Below are 24,380 nucleotides of genomic sequence, written 5' to 3'. Positions count from 1 at the left end.
TCCCACTGTGGCCTATCAGGGCCTTTCCATCTTCTGTGGCCTATCATGGCCTAACTCTCAGTATGGCCTATCCAGCCTCTATCACTGTTTGGCCTATCGTGGCCTCTATCCAGCCTATTGTGGCTCTATCTGGCCTATTGTAGAATCTATCAGTATCCGGCCTTTCTTGGCCTCTATCACTACCTGGCCTGTCATGGCCTCTATCAATACTTGGCCTGTCATGGCCTCTATCAATACTTGGCCTGTCATGGCCTCTATCAATACTTGGCCTGTCGTGGCCTCTATCACTGTCTGGCCTATCGTGGCCCATCTCCTCTACTCTATAAGATAATACTTAAGCTATAATCTGATACATTTTTAAATGCTTTTATAATCATGTTAATTATGACTAATTAAATCTTATCTAATCTTATCTTATCTTATCTAATCTTTTTTTTTGTCCACATGATCTAGGATCTTGTAAGAAGTGCTTCATCTGGTGGGTCTTAATCTTCTTCTTTCTTTTGGGGTATGCTGCGCCCTGCCTTCGTCTTCGGCAGGATTAGCTGGAATCTACAATGTCTGATTCAAGCTACAGATGGGGCCTACGCCAAAATAATTCTGTTCTTTGTATTGGTTTGAAGAGGTGACTGATTTCCAGTGAACCCTGGGGATTAACATCCAAACTACTGCACAGTGGGACAACCTGGTAGGGTGACAGCAGTGAAAGATGACATATAGGGAGGAAAAATGAGAGAAATCAAGGCTTGTTGGAGTCAGAGAACCCTGCAAGAATGAAAAAAAGAAGTAAAGGAATGAGGGATGCAAAGCCTCCCCCTGAGCAAACACTGCTCTGAATCAGACACACCAATTTAGACCTAGCTCTCTCAAACACATTTGTGAAAGGAGCTCTTGAGCTGCAGAGTAAAGTCCATGTACACGAACACACACACACACACACACACACACACACACACACACACACACACACACACACACACACACACACACACACACACACACACACACACACACACACCACACACACATATCGAAAGGCCCTGAATGAGTCTCTTCAGAGCTCTGGGGAAGCAGGATGTTCCCCTTCAGGACATATTTGAGTCTCACAGCTCTGGAGAGCCTGCAGGACACCAGCAAACAAACACTCACAGTCACAAGTGCAATTTGTGTGACGGTTTGTACTAGTCCAAAACTAATGAACATTTTTTTTGTGTTATTCAGAGCTCAGTGGCACAACATTATTCCTATTATAATGACTAATTATTCTGTTACATTATTGCTTTAAATTACACACACACACACACACACACACACACACACACACACACACACACACACACACACACACACACACACACACACACACTATATTAAACAAAAACAAATTGATACAGTATACATTATAAAACAAATGTTATTGGAGTAGGTTTTGCAAGAAAATACTATTTCAGTCTTAGTGCTTTTAATGTTTAGTATTAATGTTACTTGCTGTTTTATTGCAGTCATTTGTGCAATTTACTAGCAATTTCTGAGTGAAAAATTGTAGATTATACACCAATTTTTCTTCTCTCGCTCTGTTACTTGCAGTTCCCTTTTAGTTGGTCACTCTCGACATCACGTCAGTGACCAACGAATTGGGGATATCGCTTCGATAGACCAATCTACTTTGAGTGTAAACTAAACAAGCCAATCTACATTGGCATGCAATTATTGCATCCAGTTGCCGCTGATGACAGCGTGAGTATAATAAGGCAGCAGGTGCAATCATCCTTATAAGGATGCCATTTCACCCGTGTGTTTCTGGGTGCGGCCGTTACCTGGCACCGGGTGATGGTCACGATGCCTCACGTATCTGGGCATCAAGCATCAGAATCAGAAAGAGCTTTATTGCCAAGTATGCTTGCGCATACAAGGAATTTGTTTTAGTGACATAAGCTTCCAGTACACAGAGACAACAACACACAGTCAAAAAAAAAAACCTTTGCAAATAAATAAGTGTATAAACAATTGTGCTATAAATGATAATGGAATAGGATTGAGTAAGATGCAGGGATGTACTAGGATGGAGGGGTAACAAATAAATATAAGGATATTGCACATTTTTATTTCATAAGTGGGGAACATTTAACTGTTCATGAGGTAGATTGCCTGGGGAAAAAACTGTTCTTGTGCCTGACTGTCCTGGTATTTGCGGCGCTGAAGCGCCGGCCAGATGGCAAAAGTTCAAAGATGGGGTAACTTGAATGTGAGGGATCCAGAGTGATTTTCTGAGCCCTTTTCCTCACTCTGGATATATACAGTTCTTGAAGGGTGGGCAGGGGAGTACCAATAATCCTTTCAGCAGTCCGAACCGTTCTCTGTAGATGAACCAAACCAGACAGTTATTGAAGTGCACAGTACAGACTCAATGACGGCTGAGTAGAACTGTTTCGGCAGCTCCTGTGACAGGTTAAACTTCCTCAGCTGGCGAAGGAAGTACAACCTTTGTTGGGCCTTTTTCAATATGATTGTCCCACTTCAGGTCCTGAGAGATGGTGGTTCCCAGGAATCTGAATGACTCCACTGCAGCCACAGTGCTGTTCATAATGGTGAGTGGGGGGAGTGCAGGGGGGTTTCTTTTGAAGTCCACAATCATCTCCACTGTTTTGAGCGTGTTAAGCTCCAGGTTGTTAAGACTGCACCAGACAGCCAGCTGCTCAACCTCTTGTCTGTAAGCAGACTTGTCACTGTCCTGGATGAGGCAGATGGCTGTAGTGTCGTCTGCAAACTTCAGGAGCTTGACAGAATGGTCTTTAGAGGTGTAGTCTTTGGTGTACAGCGAGAAGAGCAGTGGGGAGAGAACACATCCCTGAGGGGCACCAGTGTTGGTGGAGCGGCTGTTTGACATGAATTTCCCCAGTCTCACTAGCTGTTGCCTATCTGTCAGAAAGCTGGTGATCCACTGATAGATAGAGCTAGGAACAGAGAGCTGGGTCAGTTTGGTCTGGAGGGCTGTTGGGATGATGTGAGCTGGTAAATTCTTCAAAGAGCGTACCAGCGGTATCCAGTGGACCTCCCCCCGACCAGATGTCAATCTCAGTATCGGAGGGAGAGCTGTCCGATGAAGATTTGGCCACACTGCTGCCCTCAGGGATGGTGGCAAAGCCTGAATCGGATCTGGAGATGACAGCTATGCTTTCCCGGGCCTCCGAGAGGGTAGGGCTCGAGTGGAAACCTCCACTGCATCCCGAGCCCTCAAGGCTGGATGATTGGTTTCTAGGGATGGCTCACACTGGTTCTCAGCACCCCTTTTCCCCGGTCTAGGCCCCCGCCAGGGCGGCAAATGGAAGAGCAAGCGGCCCTGAGACAGGCAACCCAGAGATGGAGGGATCTGCTCTTCAGGAGATGGTGAACGCACCACTCCCTCCCCCGGAGGAGGGCCGGGTGGAGAATCTTTTGTTTCTTTTTTTCCCGCCGTTGGCCTCATGTACCCAAATTCTCGACAAAAGAGCAGTTTCCTCTATCTCTGGGTCCCAGGAGGGCATCGAGAGTTATGGACGGCCAAGCACCGGACCTCACTCATCCTCCTCCTTCGCCAGATGGCAGCAGGGGGCGGTTCGAGAGCATCAACAAAGCCCCTACTCACGCACCATCTGCCAACCTGTGGAACCAGGTGAGCCTTGCACCCCACACTCACACCACACTCTGGCCTGCTCACAAGCCACCCGAGTTAGTACCCTCTTCACCACAGTAAAACCCCACAACGGGTACAGCTGTGGTTCCGCTGGTCCTGCTTGTACGGTTTCTAAGCACCTGGTCAGTGCTACCCAGCCCATCTCGCTGGCTTCTGCGGACCATCAGCGTCGGCTATGCGATTCATTTCACCCGGCATCCCCCCAAAGTTCAGCGGTATCTGCTTCACTACACTGCGGGCAGAGAACGCAGTCCAACTTGCGAAGGATGCGATAGAGCCGGTCCCTCCAGGTGATATGAGGTTGGGGTTTTACAGCCCTTACTTCATTGTACCCAAGAAAGGCGGTGGGTTATGTCCAAACTTGTGTCTGCGAGTTTTGAACCGGGCCCTTCATCGGCTACCGTTCAAGATGTTGATACACAAATGACAACAAAATCAGAGATTGGTTTGCAGCGATCGACCTGAAGGACACGTACTTTCATGTGTCCATCCTTCCGCGCCACAGACCATTTCTGCGGTTTGAGTTCGAAGGACAGGCATATCAGTACACAGTCCTGCCATTCGGCTGTCCCTGTCCCCCCTTGTCTTTATGAAAGTTGCGGCGGGGGTTCTTGTTCTCCTAGATGATTGGCTTATACTAACACAGTCTCGGGATCAGTTGTGCGAGCACAGGGACCTGGTGTTTTGGCACCTCAACCTGTTGGGCCTTCGGATCAACTGGGAAAAGAGCAAACTCTCCCTGATGCAGAGGATCTCTTTTCTTGGTATGGAGTTGGATTCGGTCTAACAGACAGCGCGCCTCACAGAGGAACGTGCGCAGTTGGTGCTAGCCTGCTTGAATTATGTTCAAGGGCAGGACATCGGTCCCACTGAAACTTCTTCAGAGGCTCCTGGGGCATATGGTGGCCACAGCGGCACTTACACCACTCGGCCTGTTACATATGAGACTGCTCCAGCACTGGCTTTATGGCCGAGTCCCGAGGTGGGCGTGGAAGCGCGGCACTCACCGGGTCCAAGTTACACCAGCCTGTTGCCAAACCTTAACCCCGTGGTCAGATCTTGCATTCCTTCGGGCAGAGGTGCGCCAGAACAGGTCTCCGGGCATGCTATGGTTTACACGGATACCTCCACCATTGGCTGGGGGAACACGTACAATGGGCATGCAGTCTCAGGTGTTTGGACGGGCCCGCAGCTGCATTGGCACATCAATTTCCTAGAGTTGTTAGCAGTGCGCCTTGCCTTGAACTGTCTCAAAGGGCGTTTACGAGGCAAGCACGTGCTGGTCCGAACGGACAACACAGCGACGGTTGCATACATCAACTGACAAGGTGGTCTGCGCTCCCGTCGCATGTCGCAACTTGCCTGCCACCACCTCCTTTGGAGTCAGAACTACTTGTGCCGAGCCCCAGCCTACACCTAATAGGGGCGCAGGTGGCTCGCACAGGGCACTGGAAGGGGCAGCACCCATTCCGCTTTGGCAGGGATCCCAATTCGTCCATTACCGACGTGACGTTGTGAGTGACTGACTGAAAGGGAACGTCTCGTTTACATATGGTAACCCTCGTTCCCTGAAGGTTGCCACGGTTGCTGTACCTCCACTGAGCAGCATGGTCGCTCAGCTCCTCAGCCGAAACCTGGTATGCATTGCACCTGCTGCCTTATTATACTCACGCTGTGATTAGCGGCAGCTGGATGCACTCTAGTTTACACTCGAAGTAGATAAAAAGAGATATCCCCAATTCGTAGGTCACCGATGTGACATCTCCATTCCCTCCTTCAGTTAACAAGAGATTTTTGTTTATTTATTTACGTTTCTTTGTGATTGTATAAAGTAATTAAATATAGTCCCATGTATGAATTTTCAGTTGCTGAGTCTTGCACCCTAGCAACTGTAACAAATTTTAGCTAAAAGTGAGATGAACATAATCATAATGGCTTATTATTATTTATATTAATCTTCAGTTATTACTTGTAGCATTATAGCATTAATAGTACAATAAAATTATTTGTTCGTCCGCAGGACAGACAGTGTTAATCGTTTATTGACTAAGTAAAATAATTTTTCTGGCCACGAAAAATAATTTTACTACTAATACATTGCTCCCAGAGCATGTAACAAAACTGTAACGTTAAAGTGACCTCGTCCTGTGAGCAGCAGACAACCAAGTGTGAATACATATGGATGTTTATTAAACTACACTACTGGGGAACATGCAACATCTGACTAGACACAAACATACACAGATGCCAACAACACAAGGAACCTAGATGCCAGAGAGAGAGAGAAGGAAGGCATGGATAGAGAGAGAGAGAGAGAGAGAGAGAGAGAGAGAGAGAGAGAGAGAGAGAGAGACAGCAGCAGCAGCAGCATGAAAATGAGCTCCTGATTTTTTGCTTTTTAAATGTTGTTTTAAGACAAGACAGACAATCAGTTTTTATAAAATTATATAAATTAAGACCTTCTGCAACATATTAACTACAAAAGAACATTGACTCAACCAAGAAAAATCTGCAGAAGACAACTAGCAGACAACCAACTGACAGAAGACTTAAAGGTCACACAACTACCACAACCACAACTAGAGGAAAAGAGGAACTCCAAGTGAGTACACAAAATATCTACAATCAGCAATCAACCACCTTTGTTTTGGAGAAAGATTTGCCTAAAAACTGTGATTTAATTAAGCTACAGTATAAGGGCTAACTCCAGTAGATATAAACATTCATAAAACAACAACAACAAACTGCCAGCAACTGTCAGAATATTTGAAAAATGACAGAATCAATCCCTATAACATACCCATCCAAAGCTACCAATGAGATCCTAAAGAAAAAAACATAAAGATAAGCTCCTCAAGGACAGTCCAGAAACCCTGTACTCAGACCTATACAGGAATGGAGAGGTCAGTAACATAATATTCTACACAGAAGACCCTGAAGCCTGGCACTCAGCAATCAGACATCATTACCCCACAGTAATTAGAAAAGGCATCAGTAATGGATGGAAACTACAGATTAAGGAAGGGGAGGATTCAGATTCAGATGTCACGATAACAGCGAACCTATATAAAAATGGGACTGTAATGATTCAGGGGGAGCTGAAACAATTTGAAAAGGATTTCCTGCAAATGAAAGAAAAAGCTCAGCTGAACAAGATCAGCCCTAATACTCAAAAGTTTGCAGAAGACCCCTCGACCTCCAGCCATCAGTACACAGCTGAGCAGTCCAGAGATGACAGTGAGGAGATCTCCTTTCTACACAGCATCATCAGTGACATGAAGGAGAAGTTCAGGGAGATGGAGCTGGAGCTGGTGCAGCTGAGAGAGGAGATTAATAGAGTAGTGAAGGAGACTGATCCAACACAGAAAGAAGTGGATTACAGGAAAGAAATAGAAATGCTTAAGAAAGAAACTCAAGAAATGAAAAAAAAACAGGGAGAAGAGTACAGCAATCAGCTGTCTGTAATGAGGGAAGAGATGAGAAAGCTGAGAGATGACAGAGAGTCCCATATAATACAACTGCCAGCTGTGGAGAAGCAGCTGACACAGAGAGGAGAACAGCAGAGCTCAGAGGAGACGACTCCTTCAGCGAACTCAGAGACCCGGCCCAGAAGCCCTCCTCCAGCAGACTCCTACAGTCAATCACAGCCTCACATTATACTCCTCATGGATGCCAATGGCAAGTTTATCGATGAAAAGAGACTTTTTTCTGAGAAAAAACGTCAAAAAATATGGTGCCCAAACACAGAGTACGCCCTGGAGCTCTTGTGTGAAGAGCTTCCCCCAGCCACATCATCATCCACACCGTCACTAACAACCTCCCGAGCGCTGAGAGAGAGTAGCAACAGCTCTCATTAATGTGACTGAGAATCATCCTCTCCATCATCCTCTCCATCCTGCTATTGTGCTCGGACTTCCACCAGGACACCATCAGGCATATAAATGCCAGAGTATCCAGAGACTGTGCCCTAAAGCCCAACGTATACCTGGTTCAGCACCCCACACTAAATCTCAGCAGCCTGTACGACATGTCCAGCTCCACAGAAGGGCAGTCCCCATCTTTGCCAAAACCCAGCAGTACATTGTACTCAACGGAAGTTCCAGCACACCACAGCGACCTCATGGACACCCCATAGAGCTACTGCAGGGACACCCCTCAAAACACCACCCCCTCCACCACTTCACCTCTGACCGGAGGAACCCCACGTGTGTTCCCCCTGAAACCAACGCATGAACAGGCCTGAAGCCCCCTCTTCTTCTCATCCACATGAACGTCAGCAGGAGCAGCCGGAGCTACGCTGAAGCAGCCAGCAGATCACTGACCCACAGCCCCAGCACTGCCCACAGCGAGCCGGCCTCATCTCCATGCAGGGACCTCACAAACATCCAGCACATGCTGACTCTGCTGTGCTCACACCTCATGGGTTAGTGACTCACAAAAAAGTGTGTGTGTGTGTGAGAGAGAGAGAGAGAGAGAGAGAGTGTTTTATTTCTACTTATTTTAAATGAGATTCTTAGAAACCTATTATTTGTTATTCTTAAAAAAAAGTATGGGTCTATATGCATGTATATAAGTTTATTTTTATATCAGATTTTTAGAAAGCTCATATTATTTATAGTTCTTGAAAAAAAAAACTATATATATAATATTAATATGATATCTTTGTATATTTTTCTTTACCTAATTTATACATTTAACTTATTTTCTTGGATCATATGATTTAATATATTCTTCTTGATTTGTCAATTCAATATACTGATGTCTGTCTTGTTTTGAAATAACAAATGTGATTATTTAATGAACTCATATTCCCTGAAAGTCACATGTTGGAATATTCAAGGACTGAGGTCCTCTGTTTTTGGTATCAAGAGCCAACATTCAGACTTTAAAAAAAGAAATTGAGAATTCTGACATTATAATACTACAGGAAACATGGAATGTTAGAGATTTGGCCACTGGCTGTCCAATTGGATTTAGGGAAGTCGTTCTACAGTCGATGAAACTAAGAGGGATGACTCAGGGCAGAGAATCAGGGGGAATGCTGATATGGTATAGAGCACACCTCATAGACTCAATCACAGCTATACAAAAATTTTACATTTGGTTAAAAATCCACAAAAACATTGTCTCCACAGACCGTCCCATATTCTTGTGTGCTATATACCTTCCCCCAGCTGAGTCCCCCTATTACAGTGAAGAAACCTTCTCCATCCTGCAGGATGAGATTAGCCATGTCCAGACTAAAGGGAATGTGTTAATGTGTGGCGATCTAAATGCCAGAACTGGAAATGAACCAGACTTTGTCAACACACAGGGGGACAAATATATTACAAACACCAGCCACTCTCTGCCCTCATGCCACCTAAGAAACAATTATGACAAATTAACAAACAAAAGTGGAAAGAGCCTACTAGAGCTATGTCGGTCACTGGGCCTGTATATAGTAAACGGTCGCATACGAGGAGACTCCTTTGGTTGTTACACCTTTAATTCTTTCTTGGGCAACAGTACTGTATATTGCTTCATCACAGACATTGACCCAGTGCAACTCAGGGCATTCACAGTCAGTCCTCTAACACCTCTGTCAGACCACTGTAAAATTACACTATATTTAAGTATATTTAAGACAAACTCATAGCAATGAATCACACAGACAGCCCTCTCATTTACTGAAGCTGCAACCACCCTACAAGTGGACAAATAACAGCACAGAAAATTATCAAAATGCAATAGAAAGTCAAACGATCAATTTATTATTGAATAAATTTATAATGAATTGAAAAATAAATTTATAACTTAGAATTACCAAAATATTCACCAATCAGCATCCAAATTTTAAAAATAAATCATCAAAAAGGCACTTAAAATATGGTTTGACTAAGTGCAAAAATTATCAAACAGTACGAAATCTTTCGAATCAAAAACACAGAGATCCTGACAATGAAGAACTCAGCCATCAATATCACGAAGCCCTTAGACTGTACAAACAAACTCTAAGAGTAAAAAATGAAGAACACACAGAACAATTTTTTCAAGCAATGGAGAAGTCAATAAATACCAGTAACTTCTGGAACAACTGGAACACGCTCTATAGGCCACAACAGGAAGACTTGGTCATTCAAAACGGGAACATATGGAGGGCACACTTTGAAAATCTGTACAAAACAACTGAAACAAATCCTGCTCGAAATGAATTAAAAACCAAATTAGAAATCCTAAAAGAAAACATTAAAGATAATCAGAACCCCCTGGATTTCCCAATCACAGTAAATGAGCTTACAGATAGACTACATGCTTTAAAACCCAACAAGGCATGTGGCATTGATGGAATATTAAACAAAATGATCAAATACATCAACGACAAATTTAAAACCGTAATAATTAAAATAATTAATTTCGTTTTGAGAGTAGGATATTTTCCCAACACCTGGAACCAAGGCCTAATTACACCAATCTTTAAACAAGGAAACAAATATGAGCAAAACAATTACAGAGGCATATGTGTCAATAGCAACCTGGGGAAAATATTCTGTTCGATTATTATATAAGATTGCAAAACTTTCTCAAAACCACAAAATCCTGGACAAAAGTCAAATTGGATTTCTGCCCAAACACAAAAACTTCGGACCACATCTACACCCTCCTCACAATCATTGATAGACATGTATACCAAAATAAATCCAAAATCTTCACTTGCTTTATTGACTTTGAGAAGGCTTTCGATTCGATCTGGCATGAAGGACTCTTCCTAAAACTACTGGAAAATGGGATTGGAGGGAAAACATTTGATTTGATAAGCACCATGTATAAAAACAATACATGTGCTGTAAAAACAGGAAATAAACTAACAGAATTTTTCTCCCAACACCGAGGAGTCAGACAACATTGCCCATTGAGCCCCACTCTATTTAACATATATATATAAATGAATTAGCCAAAACCTTAAATAATTCCACTGCCCCCGGCCAGACCCTGACGGAATCATTAGTTAAATGTCTCCTCTTTGCAGATGATTTAGTCATTCTGACAAAAACAAAAGAGGGACTACAGCAGCTCCTCGAGTACAACAGGGAACTTTAATCTGGCTGTGAATGAACTGAAGGCAAAAGCAATGAGAGTCTTCCACACGATTAAAAATACTATTCGACATGAAATTCAAATTCAAACCTGGCTAAAAATCCTAAAAGCAATAATTGAACCAATTGCTCTGTATGGCAGCGAGATATGGGGACCTCTAAAAACCCAAGATTTCTCAAAATGGGAAAAGAAGAAATCAAAACTCTGCATAAACAAATTTGTAAAAACATCCTAAAAGTAAACAGAGCAACACCATACAACTCGTGCAGAGCTGAATTAGGACAATACCCCTTATTGATCAGTATCCAAAAAAGAGCTGTGAAGTTCTACCAGCACCTGAAGCGCAGCGACCCAAGCTCATACCAGGCTGAAGCCCTGCGGTGTCAGGAGCAGAACCGGCACCGGAGCCCACTCTCACAGCTGATGCTGAAACTACAGCCAGACCAGCACAGCACTATCTGGCCAAACCAAATTATAAAAATTACATCACCTATTGGAAAGATGCTACTAAATCACAAAAGAAGATGGAACTCTATTTAAACCTGAAAAGAGATCATAAACCAGCAGAATACCTGAGCTGTGTGAAAGAGCATAAATTGAGAAAGACCTAACCAGATATAGACTGAGTGATCATTGTCTGGCTGTAGAGAGAGGACGGCACAGGCAGAGATGGCAGCCGAGAGAGCAGAGACTGTGTTCAATGTGCTCTCAGAGAGAGGTGGAGACAGAAGAACACTTCCTCATACACTGTGATCACTATCACAGCATTAGATCACACTATTTCACTAGATTCCAACAACTAGAACCAAATTTTATGGCATTACCAAATTCAGTTAAATTAAATCATATTTTGGGAGAAAACTCTATCTCAATCACAACAGCAGCAAAGTATGTAACAGCCTGCCACAACCTACGAGAGTCAGCCAGTGGACAAAGCTAAAGTCTGAATGTTGATACAAATATACAAAAGTGTGTTTTTTTTATTTTGTTTTTATTTTATTTATTATTTATTTTGATATATATAAATGTATTCCAGCATTTGTTTACTCATTGATTATTTGTTCATTGGCTATGTAATGGCCAATGCTTTGGCAAAACTGTACAAGTCATGCCAATAAAGCTCATTTGAACTGAATTGAGAGAGCGCGTAATGTAGAGAGAGAGAGCGCACTGTAGAGAGAGGTAGAGCTCGTGCGCAAAAGAGTAATAGCAGTATTTACTCATCAACTAATCACAACCTGTTCAACCATCAAAGAATCACATCACCTTAATTAAAAGGGGTCAAAGCCTAGAAGCGCAACTAAATAGTTTACAAGCGGTTACTTGCATTGGTTCTGTAGGTGCTGAGTACAGGTCCTGGTACATGTATAATGCGTAGATTCCTATCGAAATCCTGTTAGGAGTGAAAGCTTCATCGTTTCATCCATGGGACGACTGCTCCGAAGTGAATCAACAAAGTTTCTGAAAACTGCCAGAAGATCGGACTCCTCCCGGAAGGGGAGTCGCGGGGTTTCCCAGGTGATGGGTATCTACAAAGAAAAGAAAATCAAAATAATCCCGACTTTTTGGACGTTTTATAGGTTTTATCTGGTTTCCCTGTAACACCCCTTTTGGTTAGATTGACCAGTAACAAGGCGTATAGTTTCAGCAAAAAAAGTGTTTCTTTGTCCCAGTGACACCTCATTTGCATGCGTTATGACCGTCCTGACGAGTTGGTGTAGTTTTACCCAAAATATGGTACAAATAGTATGATGCATTTCACAATCACACAGAGTACATCATGGTTTGAGGAATAAAGAGTAGATCTTTTTGATACCAATGATGAAACATCTAGAAGATACGGGCTCTAAGGCTATACCGTGGACTATACACATATGAATACCGCTTAGGACTCAATATGGAACCCAGCCTTCCACGGTTCTCACGGATTCATCGTGAAGGCCCGGCACCGGAAGTTCCACCACGTTCAGCTGCCGAGGGAGATGGAGGATCTCAATAGGGTCTACAGTATGGACACTCTGAAGCAGTTTTAACAAGCCGACACTAACCGGGGCCTCTCTGTTCCACTACCCATTTCAGGTGAGTACACATTGGCTTGCAATTAAACAAGCCTATGCACATTGGCATGCAATTATTGCATCCAGCTGCCGCTGATCACAGCATGAGTATAATAAGGCAGCAGGTGCAATGAATACCAGGTTTACGCTGAGGAGCCGAGCCGGTGACCCTGCCACTCAGCGGTGGTACAGCAACCGTGGCAACCTTCAGGGAATGAGGGTTACCATATGTAACTGAAATGTTCCCTTTCAGTTGTTCACTCACGACGACACATCGGAGACCGACAAATTGGGATCCCTACCAAAGCGAAATGGGTGCTGCCCCTTCCAGTGCCCTGTGCGAGCCACCTGCGCCCCTATTTGGTGTAGACTGGGGCTCGGCACAAGTAGTTCCACTCACCACTGTCAAAGCACTACCTCACTGGGTGAGATTGGATAAAACTGGGAAAACGTACCTGTTCCACGGATTTAACCATAGGGAGACAGCCTTCACTCTAGCCCTTGCTGCAGAAATAAAAAGCACGACCGCAATCGGGCATCTTCGGGGGTCTTCACGGCGAGAAGAACACCACTCGACGAGCAGGTTCCACTTCAAGTCAGAACCTCTCTTTTTACACTTACCAAAGCAGAATAGCTAATTGGTGGCATTATTGACAGCATTACGAGTCTTACCAAACCAACAATGCCATCACAAATGCTGTCAATAGAGCCTAAGTTGCTAATGGCACCAATTAGCTATTCTGACATTGGTATGAAAAGAGAAAAGGCACAAAATCATACAAACGACATAAAAGTAGGGTGCATGACTCAGCAACTGAAAATTCATACATGGGACTATATTTAATTACTTTAAACAATCACAAAGAAACGTCTTGGTTACGTATGGTAACCCTCGTTCCCTGAAGGAGGGAACAGAGACGTCATGTAGGTGACCGACGAATTGGGGATATCACTTTGATAGACCAATCTACTTCGAGTGTAAACTAAACAAGCCAATGCACATTGGCATGCAATTATTGCATCCAGCTGCCGCTTATCAAAGTGTGAGCATAATAAGGCAGCAGGTGCAATAGGCGCTGTAACTTCCTCCACGACAACTCCAAGGCAATCAGCTCGTTCTGGTCTACTTTTCGTCGCCCCCCCCAGAAGCACTGCCCGGCGGACTGTTGATCATATTGTGCTAGCTTATCTAGCTAGATCAGCTATTACTACTCTTGTGCACAACTCCAGCTCTGTCAAATTCGGTCTACTTAACATCCGCTCGCTTACGAGCAAGGGTCATCTCATCCAGGATCTCCTCGACGACCGTAAGTTTGACTTTCTGTGTTTAACTGAAACTTGGCAACAGCCCTGTGACTTTTCACAACTTAACAGTTCTACTCCACCTGCCAACCCCGTGGCTCTGGTCGCGGTGGAGGTCTCGTGATAATTTACCGCGAGAAGTGGAAAGTCCTGCCAGTGTCTGTGCCTACTTCCAGCTCATTCGAGGCTACAGTTTGTAAACTGCCTGGACCTATTCCCACAATCATTGCTACTGTTTACCATCACAGTGACGTTCTCAATGACTTTGCTGCTCTACTCATCCATCTCTCCACTCTCTCGCCTAATGTAATATTACTTGGGGACTTCAACATACACATGGACAATACTAATCTGCCTCTTACTAGAGACTTCTCTTCATGCTTATAAAGCTTTGGATTCCATCAATACTCTGATTTTCCCACCTATATTAAAGGACATACTTTGGACTTAATCTGTTGTTCTGGTCTCACCCCACCACCTGCACAGCTGATGATCTCTCTCTGTCAGATCATCATCTCCTTTTATTCACTGCCACACTCTGTCTTTCTATAACCAAGCCACCCGTCTCGTCTCATTTCGGAATATTAAGGACATTAATATTGATACTCTCATTTCCTATACTGTTAATATTTTGATCCCGGACAATGTCTCCACCCCAGATGATTTGCTTGCTCTGTATAATAATGGTTTAAGCAATACCCTTAATATTCTTGCTCCGGTAAAAACTCAGTCTGTCACCTTCTCTAAATCTGCCCCTTGGTATACCCCAGAGCTCCGGTCAATGAAAGCCAAAGGTCGGTAACTTGAGTGACTTTATCGTAAATCAGGGCTCACTATTCATAAAGAAATGTATAAATCCCACTTACTGCTTTACAAGGATTCAATCCTTCAAACCAAACCAACCTTTCTCTCTGGTCTAATCAGTTCGAACGATGGAAATTCCAAAGCTCTGTTCTCACTATTCAACAAACTTCTTCAACCTCCAGACTCTTAACCCCCCCATCTGTACTCTGCTGATACTTGTAATTCCCTAATGCTGTTCTTCAGTGAGAAAATTCACAATATCCACTGGCACCTAATCCTTGTTTCTTCACCACTCTCCCATTCTCATCTACACATGTACTCTTTTCCTTTCTCCAGCTTTCAACTAACCGATGCCTCGGCTATCTCAGACCTTATTCAGAAATCCAAGCCCTCCACATGCCCGCTCTATCCCCTCCCCACAGTTTTAGTCAAATCCTGCTTCTCCTCTCTACTTTCCCTTATATCTGCTATCATCCACTCCTCACTCACTACTGGAATTGTTCCTCTACATTTCAAAACTGCAGTTGTCACCCCAATTCTAAAAAAACCTGCTCTAGATCCCAACAATTTTAATAACCTCCACCCCATCTCTAATCTTCCCTTCATTTCCAAAATTCTTGAAAAAATAGTTGCCACTCAACTTCACTCACATCTATCTCTAAATAACCTTTACGAACAATTCCAATCTGGCTTCCGTCCCCACCAGCTCTTTTTAAAACTTATCAAAATGCACTTCACTATGTTTAAAATGGCACTATTCTTTGTGACCTTGAGTTTTGTGAAATATTTGTTGTCTATTTCATACTTGTAAAGTGACCTTGAGTTTTGTGAAAGGCGCTTCAAATAAAATGTATTATTATTATTATTATTATTAAAATTTTAATTTGGCTGAAAACTGAAAGTAAAGGTTTGGTAATTGAATTTGGGTAATTTGGTAACGGAACAGGGCCGGGTTTCCCAATAACGATTGATCTTAGCGCTTAAGAGCGTTTTCTACGAGTAATTTTACGATCGTTCATAATTGTTTCATGTGCATTTCCCAACAATGCACGTAAAGCAATCGCACGTAGCTGTGCTTTAAGTGCTACTTAAGAGTCGCTATACATTTTGTCAAGTGCTGAAATGTCACCTTATAGAATGGTTCGTAATGGTAGTACACGATCGTTAGTACACGTAGTACACGATCGATGCACTTAGGGCTTTACCATTACTCCAGAGCACCCGTAGATGTACGATGATTTTCAAGTGCTACTTAAGTTACAATGCTTTTGGGAAACAGACCGTAATATTAAGATCAGTCGTACGATCGTTTTTACGGGAAACTCAGCCCAGGGTTTTTCAGTCGTAGTAAAGTCACCTCTCGAATTTTACAACCGAAAACATCTTACATATTGCTATGCAAAAAGAAAGTTATTATTATTATTTTTTTTTTTTTTTCATTCAAATATTTTTGGCTACAGAAATTTTGGCGCACCACTAGTAATCTGCATTAGTTATGACTGGGGATTCTGGAGTTTCCAAATGTACTTTATTTCATTGCATTTCAATTTTATATATCAATATAAAATTCTCTCCCACCCTTCATAATTATTGATAAAATAACACTGAAATACTGAGTGTGGCCAGTACTGATTTAAAAAAGAATGTGACAAGCGAGCACTGGTTTTGTTGTGTTTATTGAAAAGGTTTTGATTGACAGCATAATTCTGTCAGGCACAGACTGATAGAGTGTAAAGAGGTTTAACAGCTCGGAAGGGGCACAACTGAAACAGAACGGAATGTTCCACAGATACAGAGATATGGAAAAATAACATAAAACACTTATACAAAAACTACACCATTCTTTTTAAAAACAGAGAGATACACAAAATCAAAAACACTAATAATTCTGCAAACGTGTTACCTCACTGCGTAAAGAAAGAAATCTACCTGGAATGCAATGCAATTCTTCTGTAAGATAATACTGTAAAAAAGCTTTCATCCCTATTAAAACAAAACAAAAACACCTATATAAAATCTACTCAACATATAACAATCATTTGCAAATTTAAATCTATAACTTAATTTAATATCTTAATTCTAATAAGAGCTGAATGGCACAATCAAATTGAGCTTAAGAGGAAAAGAACAAATGTGTAAAATGAAAGAATGTCGACATCAGATCAGTATTGCTCATCATCCAGCCACTTTAAAAGTGCTGGGGAAACACATCATCCTTTCAAACTGTCTGGATGTTCATTGTAAACATTTAAGAAGACCTTCTTCAACCCCTTAATGCATCTCGGCTCAACCTCCATCCCAAAACACACAAGCATGAAGGAATGCTGTCCTTTTGAATAAGAGAAGGTCATGAAAGCAAACGGGTAAAGAAAAACAAAATGAAACATAAATACAAGGAAATAAATAACGTGGATTTTTGATGAGGGAAAAGGACCAGCAACATTGTTTGATATGTTTGAAACAATGCAAAAGAGCTGTCAGTAGTAGAGCGGAGGATGCCGAGGTGAGCCAGAGGTTACAGGTTGTACAAAAAATGAAGCTAAGTGTGATCGCTTGCACTGCCATCCCACACCAAACAGTAAACGAACAACTCCACACGTAATGCACAAACACTCAAAACACTGTATCCAACAGAACATGATGTCCCCCAGCTGGAAGAAGTCACAGAACAACGTCATCAGTATCTTTAAGAACCCGATCTGAGAATTAAGGGAACAAAGTGCCTTACACATATTCACTTTCTCACTCAAAGAAACACCCTGCTTATATCTTTTATTGATGTGGCCGTACATTCAAACCGTATGTTGCAATATTCAGCCACTCAACTCCCTCCCAGGCACTTGACAAGTACAAAAATTCAATGGTTTGCAGGAGGAGGGAGCGACTGCTTCACTTGGCACCTGTACAGTCACCTCCTATCAAATCTACAGTTTTCGTAGTTTAGCAGCAAGCGAATCATACTCCACCCCCCCCCCCCCCCCCCCCCCCACCTTATATATTATTGCCGGCTTTCTGCTTGAATGCAATTGTCTGAGGACACCCTGAGACACGACCAAGCTATCCCATAATGCTTCGCTTAGATTCCCAGGGCCAGAGACACTCATCTGACAACCATGCATGCTAGAGTTGAATAGCAATAACAGCTCTGTACTCATTAACATAAAACTCAGAGCAGAGAGAAAGATTTTGGCACTTTGCAAACATACCGACCCAGAGGATTACCTCAAAATGTTATTATACATATTCATTAGCAAAAGAGCAATTAAGAGCGACAAACTCGTAGTATGGTTTCACCATATATCTACCTGTATATGCTATGGTAGGTTTTACCCACATAGCACTCCTTCATATCATAGAGCTGGATGAAAAGACCACAGCGCTCATAATCAGAGACAACCAACACTGTTTTTTGAAAAACTGTAGCAATCGGATCTGCTTATGACTCATGCATGGAAGCCCAAATATGGAGATTTTTTTTTTTTTTTTTTTTTTAAATATACAAACATGATGAAAAGTGCTTTAAATGTCAGTATGACTGGGGTTAAAAATATACACTGGTGCAGTTTCCTCATGAAGATTAGAAGCACTTGTGGTCCTTTTATCATTAAATTAAATTCAATACTGAGATAGGGGCAAAGCAACTTCTGGTGTACTGATTTCGTGTTTAGAATTCATAATTTCATCATTTTGCTCTGCTGAAATGGCCAATTAGTTTCTCATACATTCTTGTCACTGTAAACTAAGAAATGGAAGAAAACAAGCAAAAAAAAATAAAAATACAACCCACTGGTTGAAATCGTGCACTTCTGTGGTAAATAACCCTTTGTTTACAGTACCAAAACCCGACTATAATTTTAGACCCCTTAAAAACCTTACGTCTATAAATAGCTTTACAAATATACATGTTAATTCAAATAAAACTTTTGTTTTGTTTTTTTTTTAAAGATGAAATGTATACATGATCTCAACAGTGCTCTTAGAATGTCATTCTTTCTTTTCTTTCTTTTTAAAGTACACTGCTACCGACTGCAATATGGTACATATTTATATCTATATATTTACAATAAAAACTTTAAGATACATACAAAGCACACAGTTATATATCTTCTAATCAAATCTCACATCTAGAAGACTTCTCTCTCTTTTCTTATTAAAAAAGAATGAAAAATGTTCTTTGCGAGGAGTGGAGAGGAGAGACTGGCCATGGGTTTGATTCTCACTCCAGTCAGATATTGCTGTAAAAACACTTCCTGTCCATGTGTGACAGGACGACTCTATCTGTCACTTCAGAACTGTGCTCTTACACAGTGTCAATCCATTCTTTTTATTTCCTGTCCAGCAAATTGTCTGTTTTTTGGTAGGCACGGAATGGTTTGACCCTTTTGACTTTGTCGCAAACAAAAGGAAAAATGAAACTTGCCGAATACAAAAATAGGAATTCTCTTTTCAAAGACAAATATCTGAATAATAATTTCAAAGAAAAGGAGCTGAAGGAGAGGGGCATAATCCATCCTTCAGATATGGGAAGTCTGAAGCTTCTTGTTGAGCGTTTCATGAGATCCACAATGTACCAGGAGCCCAGTCTGCACTTTGCCACATGCTGGTTCAGTTCAGTGAACCGGAAGGTCCCCAAAAACCACCATTTCTGTCCCGTGGCCTTATGTTCGTATGACCCCATTGCTGTGGGTGAGTTTTAGGAAGGCAGGGCTCGTCAGGTAAGGGGTCGTGAGCAAACACAGAGTCGTCGCCGGAGGAACAGGTGCTGTTGGAGTCTGGGCAGGTTGGGGAGTACTGCTCGAATGACACCGACAGGTCCAGATACTCCTGATTGATCAAACCCACACAAACACACAAATCAGAACTGGCAAGTTCTGGATAATAATGGTGAAGGTGTTTTGTTGGATGCACGAGAGCTCTTACGTCAGTGGAGGTCATGGAAAGAACCCTGTCGTGATCCTCCACCAGCTGTCTGAACGTGGGTCTTTGTGAAGGAACAGCGTGCCAACACTCCCGCATAATCATGTACCTGCACAAATCACAACACAAAACAATACATGCATTTACTACGTGCCAGAAATAACATATTTATATTGATGAGCAATAGGTGCATCCACGTCATATCGGAATTACTGTAATAACGAGAAGTGCTCATGTTCTCGTAGAACTCGTAATTACTTTCAATAACTTGTAAACTGACTTTTCCGAGTGCACATGCACAAAAAAAAAACTCTAAATGATGGCGACTTAAGCAGTAAATGCAGTTAAGCATTATCTTGTAATATTTTTTGTTTATAATTCCTATAATTAACTATTGTTAATATCTTAATGCTGCAAGAATAATCCGAAAGTAAATTAAAAAAAATACAGTTGACTAATGTCCTGCTGAATAAACTAGCTTAAGCATTTGTATAACAACTGTTACTTGAATTGTGAGTTTGTCTATTGATTACTCAAATTACACAGATTAGCTGTCTTTTAAACAAATAATTTTGAATATGAGGATGTGAACAGTTTTCAAGTAGAATGTCTGGATTGTTATCTAGTAATTACGGTAATTATGACATGGAGTGAAAGTAGCAAATATTGAATTGTGACTTTTCTGCTAAAAACAAAATGCTTTTTTTTAAGAGTTCAGATTCGCTTGTTTATAGGGTTGCATAATTTGTCAAAAAATGTTTTGTTTCATTTCATGTTATTATGGATAAATAAGAATTTTACTATTGTAATAATACTATTTCACTGTAAAATAAAATAGTATTTAAAAAATAATAATCAAAAGCGTACAGTTCATGAGTGCAGTTGGCAGGTTTGTCCATCCGATGACCCTCCTTCAGCAGTTTAAAGAGCTCCTCCACTGGGATACCTGGGTATGGCGAGCCACCCAGTGTGAAAATCTCCCACAGCAACACTCCATAAGACCACCTGAGATGCAAAAGAGGTCACAGTTCAGAGCAAATAAGCGACAACAACACATTCACAGTACAGTACAAAACATAAGTACAATTCAAAGACAAATGAAGTGTCTAAACACTTGTTAGGCCACTATATATGGTGAATGTGCATGAAATAGTGGAGTAACAATATTTCTGCCTGTCTCTCTGGGATGTAGATACTTGGCAGAGAGTTTTGTAGGTTCTCACTGAGGCTTATAATGTATGTTGGTGATATGAGACGTGAGTCTTATTAAACTAGAGCAAGTGTGTGTGTGTGTGTGTGTGTGTGTGCGTGCGCACATATGTGTATGTGGGTGAGTGTTATCACAAGCTGCTCTGTTAACTCAGGGCTCTTTTGTTTTGGCCCCATTCCTCCCACACCACCACTGAGCAGTGCTAATCAAATTAGCCACGCTAAGAGACAACAGGAGCTATGAGCCAGCTAATGCTACCCGGCCAAACAGACACACACACACACACACACACACACACACACACACACACACACACACACACACACACACACACACACACACACACACACACACACACACAATCAGTTAGAAGCCTTAAGATGGCTGAATAACTGGCTCGTCATTATATCACTATCTGTTCATTAGCTTTATGTTGGAGTCAAATCTCATTTACGCCCATCAGTGTGTTTCTCATACAAACTCTCTCTCTCACACACACACACACACACACACACACACACACAGAGCAGACTGAGTGAATGAAGGGCTCACTGCTCATATATCATAGCATAAGTACAGCCTATAGGCAGAGGCAATTGATATTATTCTATTACTGCTGTCTCAGGCCAACTGTGATTAAAGAGTATTTAGACATACTGTATTGGAAAGTGCAGCTCCGGGTACCAGTCTGAGTCTGATGAATGGGTGTTTCGGTCTACTGAGAGACAGTGTGCAGTATACTGTACTTACATACTAATCAAAACCTGCTGTGCAAACAAAGACACACACACTACCGTTCAAAAGTTTGGGGTCACTAATATTCACGAGTTCACGCTTGCATATAATTAGCTGAAGTATGGTAATGCATATTTGGCGTGCTGTCCGGGGAAGGGTTCCGAGCTCGGTTGTGCACATTACACACACACACACCACACACACACACACACACACACACACACACACACACACACACACACACACACACACACACACACACACACACACACACACACACACACACACACTTATACATAAGTCTTTGTGAATTAGACTACACTAGTAATACTGTGTTTATTGTTGAGTGCAGTCAGCAAAAGAACAGAAAGATGTGTCTTTGTTTTATTTAACAGTTCTCAGCCCTTTTAACTTTGGTCAGATATGTATTTTTTTGTAGTTTTTTTTTTCATGTCTCTGAGCATCGCCGGTGAATTCCATTGCAGGAAACACTGGCACACTCTCCTGGATAGCTTTGATGCTATCGTTGCAGTGTTATGGTGTTATGGTGCTATTGTTGCAGTGTTATGGTGTTCACTTGCATTCCTTTAATGCTTGATGAACTTTATGAACAGATGGCATGATGTGAGAAGAGGTATGCATGGCAATGTAAACTCACACATCGCTCTGGTGCGTGTAGACACGGTCGAACAGTGCTTCTGGTGCCATCCATTTGACAGGCAGACGACCCTGAAAGGACACAGATCAGTCAGAACAACAGCGGTGCTGACCCAGCAAGACATACAGACGCCCAACTAACATCAACAGGCTTGCAGCTTAATCTCCTACTGTCCTGTCTAATACAAATACACTTCTGCAGTCCATGTCAACATCATTCCGCTCCCCAATGCCCTCTAATCTCCAACTGCCCCATCCAATATCCAAATACTTCACCAACCACACCCCACAACTAAAAACTCGCCGTCACAACACCTAACAGTTCCATTCAACACATTCTGTCTATTGTACCAGAGTTAGGGAAGCTACGTTGATCTTGCTACAAGCTACTCTAAGCATATTTAAGATAGTTAAACTACTTTAAAGCCAACTGTTTAAAAAGGAGCAGGCATGCTAAATGATATTAACAAAAATTTAACTACACTGAAGGTAGATAAGCAATATCATTTAAATTATAGCCTATAATCAGTGCTGGGTAGTAAATGATTACCAAAAATTAAGCAATTAGATTGTATTACATTTTAAAATGCTCATAATCAGATTACAATTACTTTTTTATGATTTACATGATTACATATTATTCACACAAAGGTAGAAAATTATTCATAATTTACTGATTCTCTCTAATTATTATTATTATTTTCTATTTTGAAATTTACTTCCTAGAACATCCTACTGTGTTTCATAGCATTTAGCTTTGACTACATTCGAAATATGATAATAATAAATTTGTGATCCGTGGTTCTAAAATTGGGGACAAAAACGCCCCTCATTGAGTTAGGCCACGTATGAGATGGATAACTATGCAAGTTACTAACACTGCTGATATACAGCTTTAAAGCTCTATGTCTTCATCATATACAAAGACTTTTCCTAATCACTGATTTGGACAAAAGTCTAAACAAAAAATATAAAATTAAATACTACAAAAGTCTAAAAGTAATCAACAGTAGTCAGAATACATTATGCAAAATGAGCTACATTACTAACTCAATTTTTTGTAATGTTATTTGTAATCAGCAGTGTTGGGTGTAACGCGTTACTGAAATTAAATTACTTATACACTGAAAAAGTAAAGTAAGGGATTACTGCTCATTTTAAGGTTATTTAATTATAGTTACTTATAAAGTATTTGCGTTACATACAGTAAATAATTTCAACAGTTCTAAAATCAATATTGAATTTGAAATCTAAATTTACCGTCTAAAGATAAAATTGAATGCAGCGTCTTTAACCCTCTGCATGCCAGCGCGTTCACTTTCAGTTTTTCCGATTCACAGAGAAACCTTATATACTCAGATCCAGATAAGACTAAAATCAATCGAATCTAAAAAGGGCCTACTTTTATTTGTGTACACTGACAATAACAACAAAACATTGTGCTTTTGCAAAATAAACAAAACAAACAGTGCAATATCTGCCATCTATTTCTCTGTGAGCAACTTTCTACACGTCACTAACTCAGCGAATATTTGTCACAGAGAAATGAGAAATGTCTATAGAAAGCTTGTCTACTTTTAAATGAATGAATTCAAATCAAAAATGAATATTCTCTGATTATGTTATCCGTATGAAACAAAAGCGAGCACAGTCTTTCCCGTATCTGAAAGCTTCAAGTGTCTACTTTTAAATTAACGAATTCAAATCAAAAACAAATATTCTCTGATTATGTAATCCGTATGAAACTAAAGTGATGCACACTCTTTCCCCATATCAGATCATAATATACACACACACCCGCGCAAAAACCACCCTCCACAAAAAAAAAAAAGATAAAAAAAAAAAAAAAAAAAAAAATCAAGATTCATCTAATTTTCATCGTTTTTGAAAGAAGTCCTGCTATGAGGAATTTACTTCTGAAGAACAGCGCGATCTGACACGGCTTTAT

General features: G+C 41.4%; 1 protein-coding gene across 1 annotated transcript in view; it reads right to left on the bottom strand.

Annotated features, from left to right (window-relative positions):
- Positions 1-18,806: 18,806 nt before the first annotated feature.
- The window catches only part of LOC109098494 (fibroblast growth factor receptor 3-like), a 42,415-nt gene continuing 36,841 nt past the window's right edge, over positions 18,807-24,380 (bottom strand). The window contains 5 exon segments of the mRNA XM_042768721.1: positions 18,807-19,595; positions 19,597-19,737; positions 19,834-19,939; positions 20,698-20,835; positions 22,434-22,504. Coding sequence (XP_042624655.1) covers positions 19,572-19,595; positions 19,597-19,737; positions 19,834-19,939; positions 20,698-20,835; positions 22,434-22,504 — 480 coding nt within the window. The 3' untranslated portion in view covers positions 18,807-19,571.

Source organism: Cyprinus carpio, chromosome A13 (assembly GCF_018340385.1).
Source record: "Cyprinus carpio isolate SPL01 chromosome A13, ASM1834038v1, whole genome shotgun sequence".
In the NCBI taxonomy this organism is placed as follows: Eukaryota; Metazoa; Chordata; class Actinopteri; order Cypriniformes; family Cyprinidae; genus Cyprinus; species Cyprinus carpio.
The sequence above is the reverse complement of the archived record's forward strand: the minus strand, read 5'-3'. Positions and strand labels throughout refer to the sequence as shown.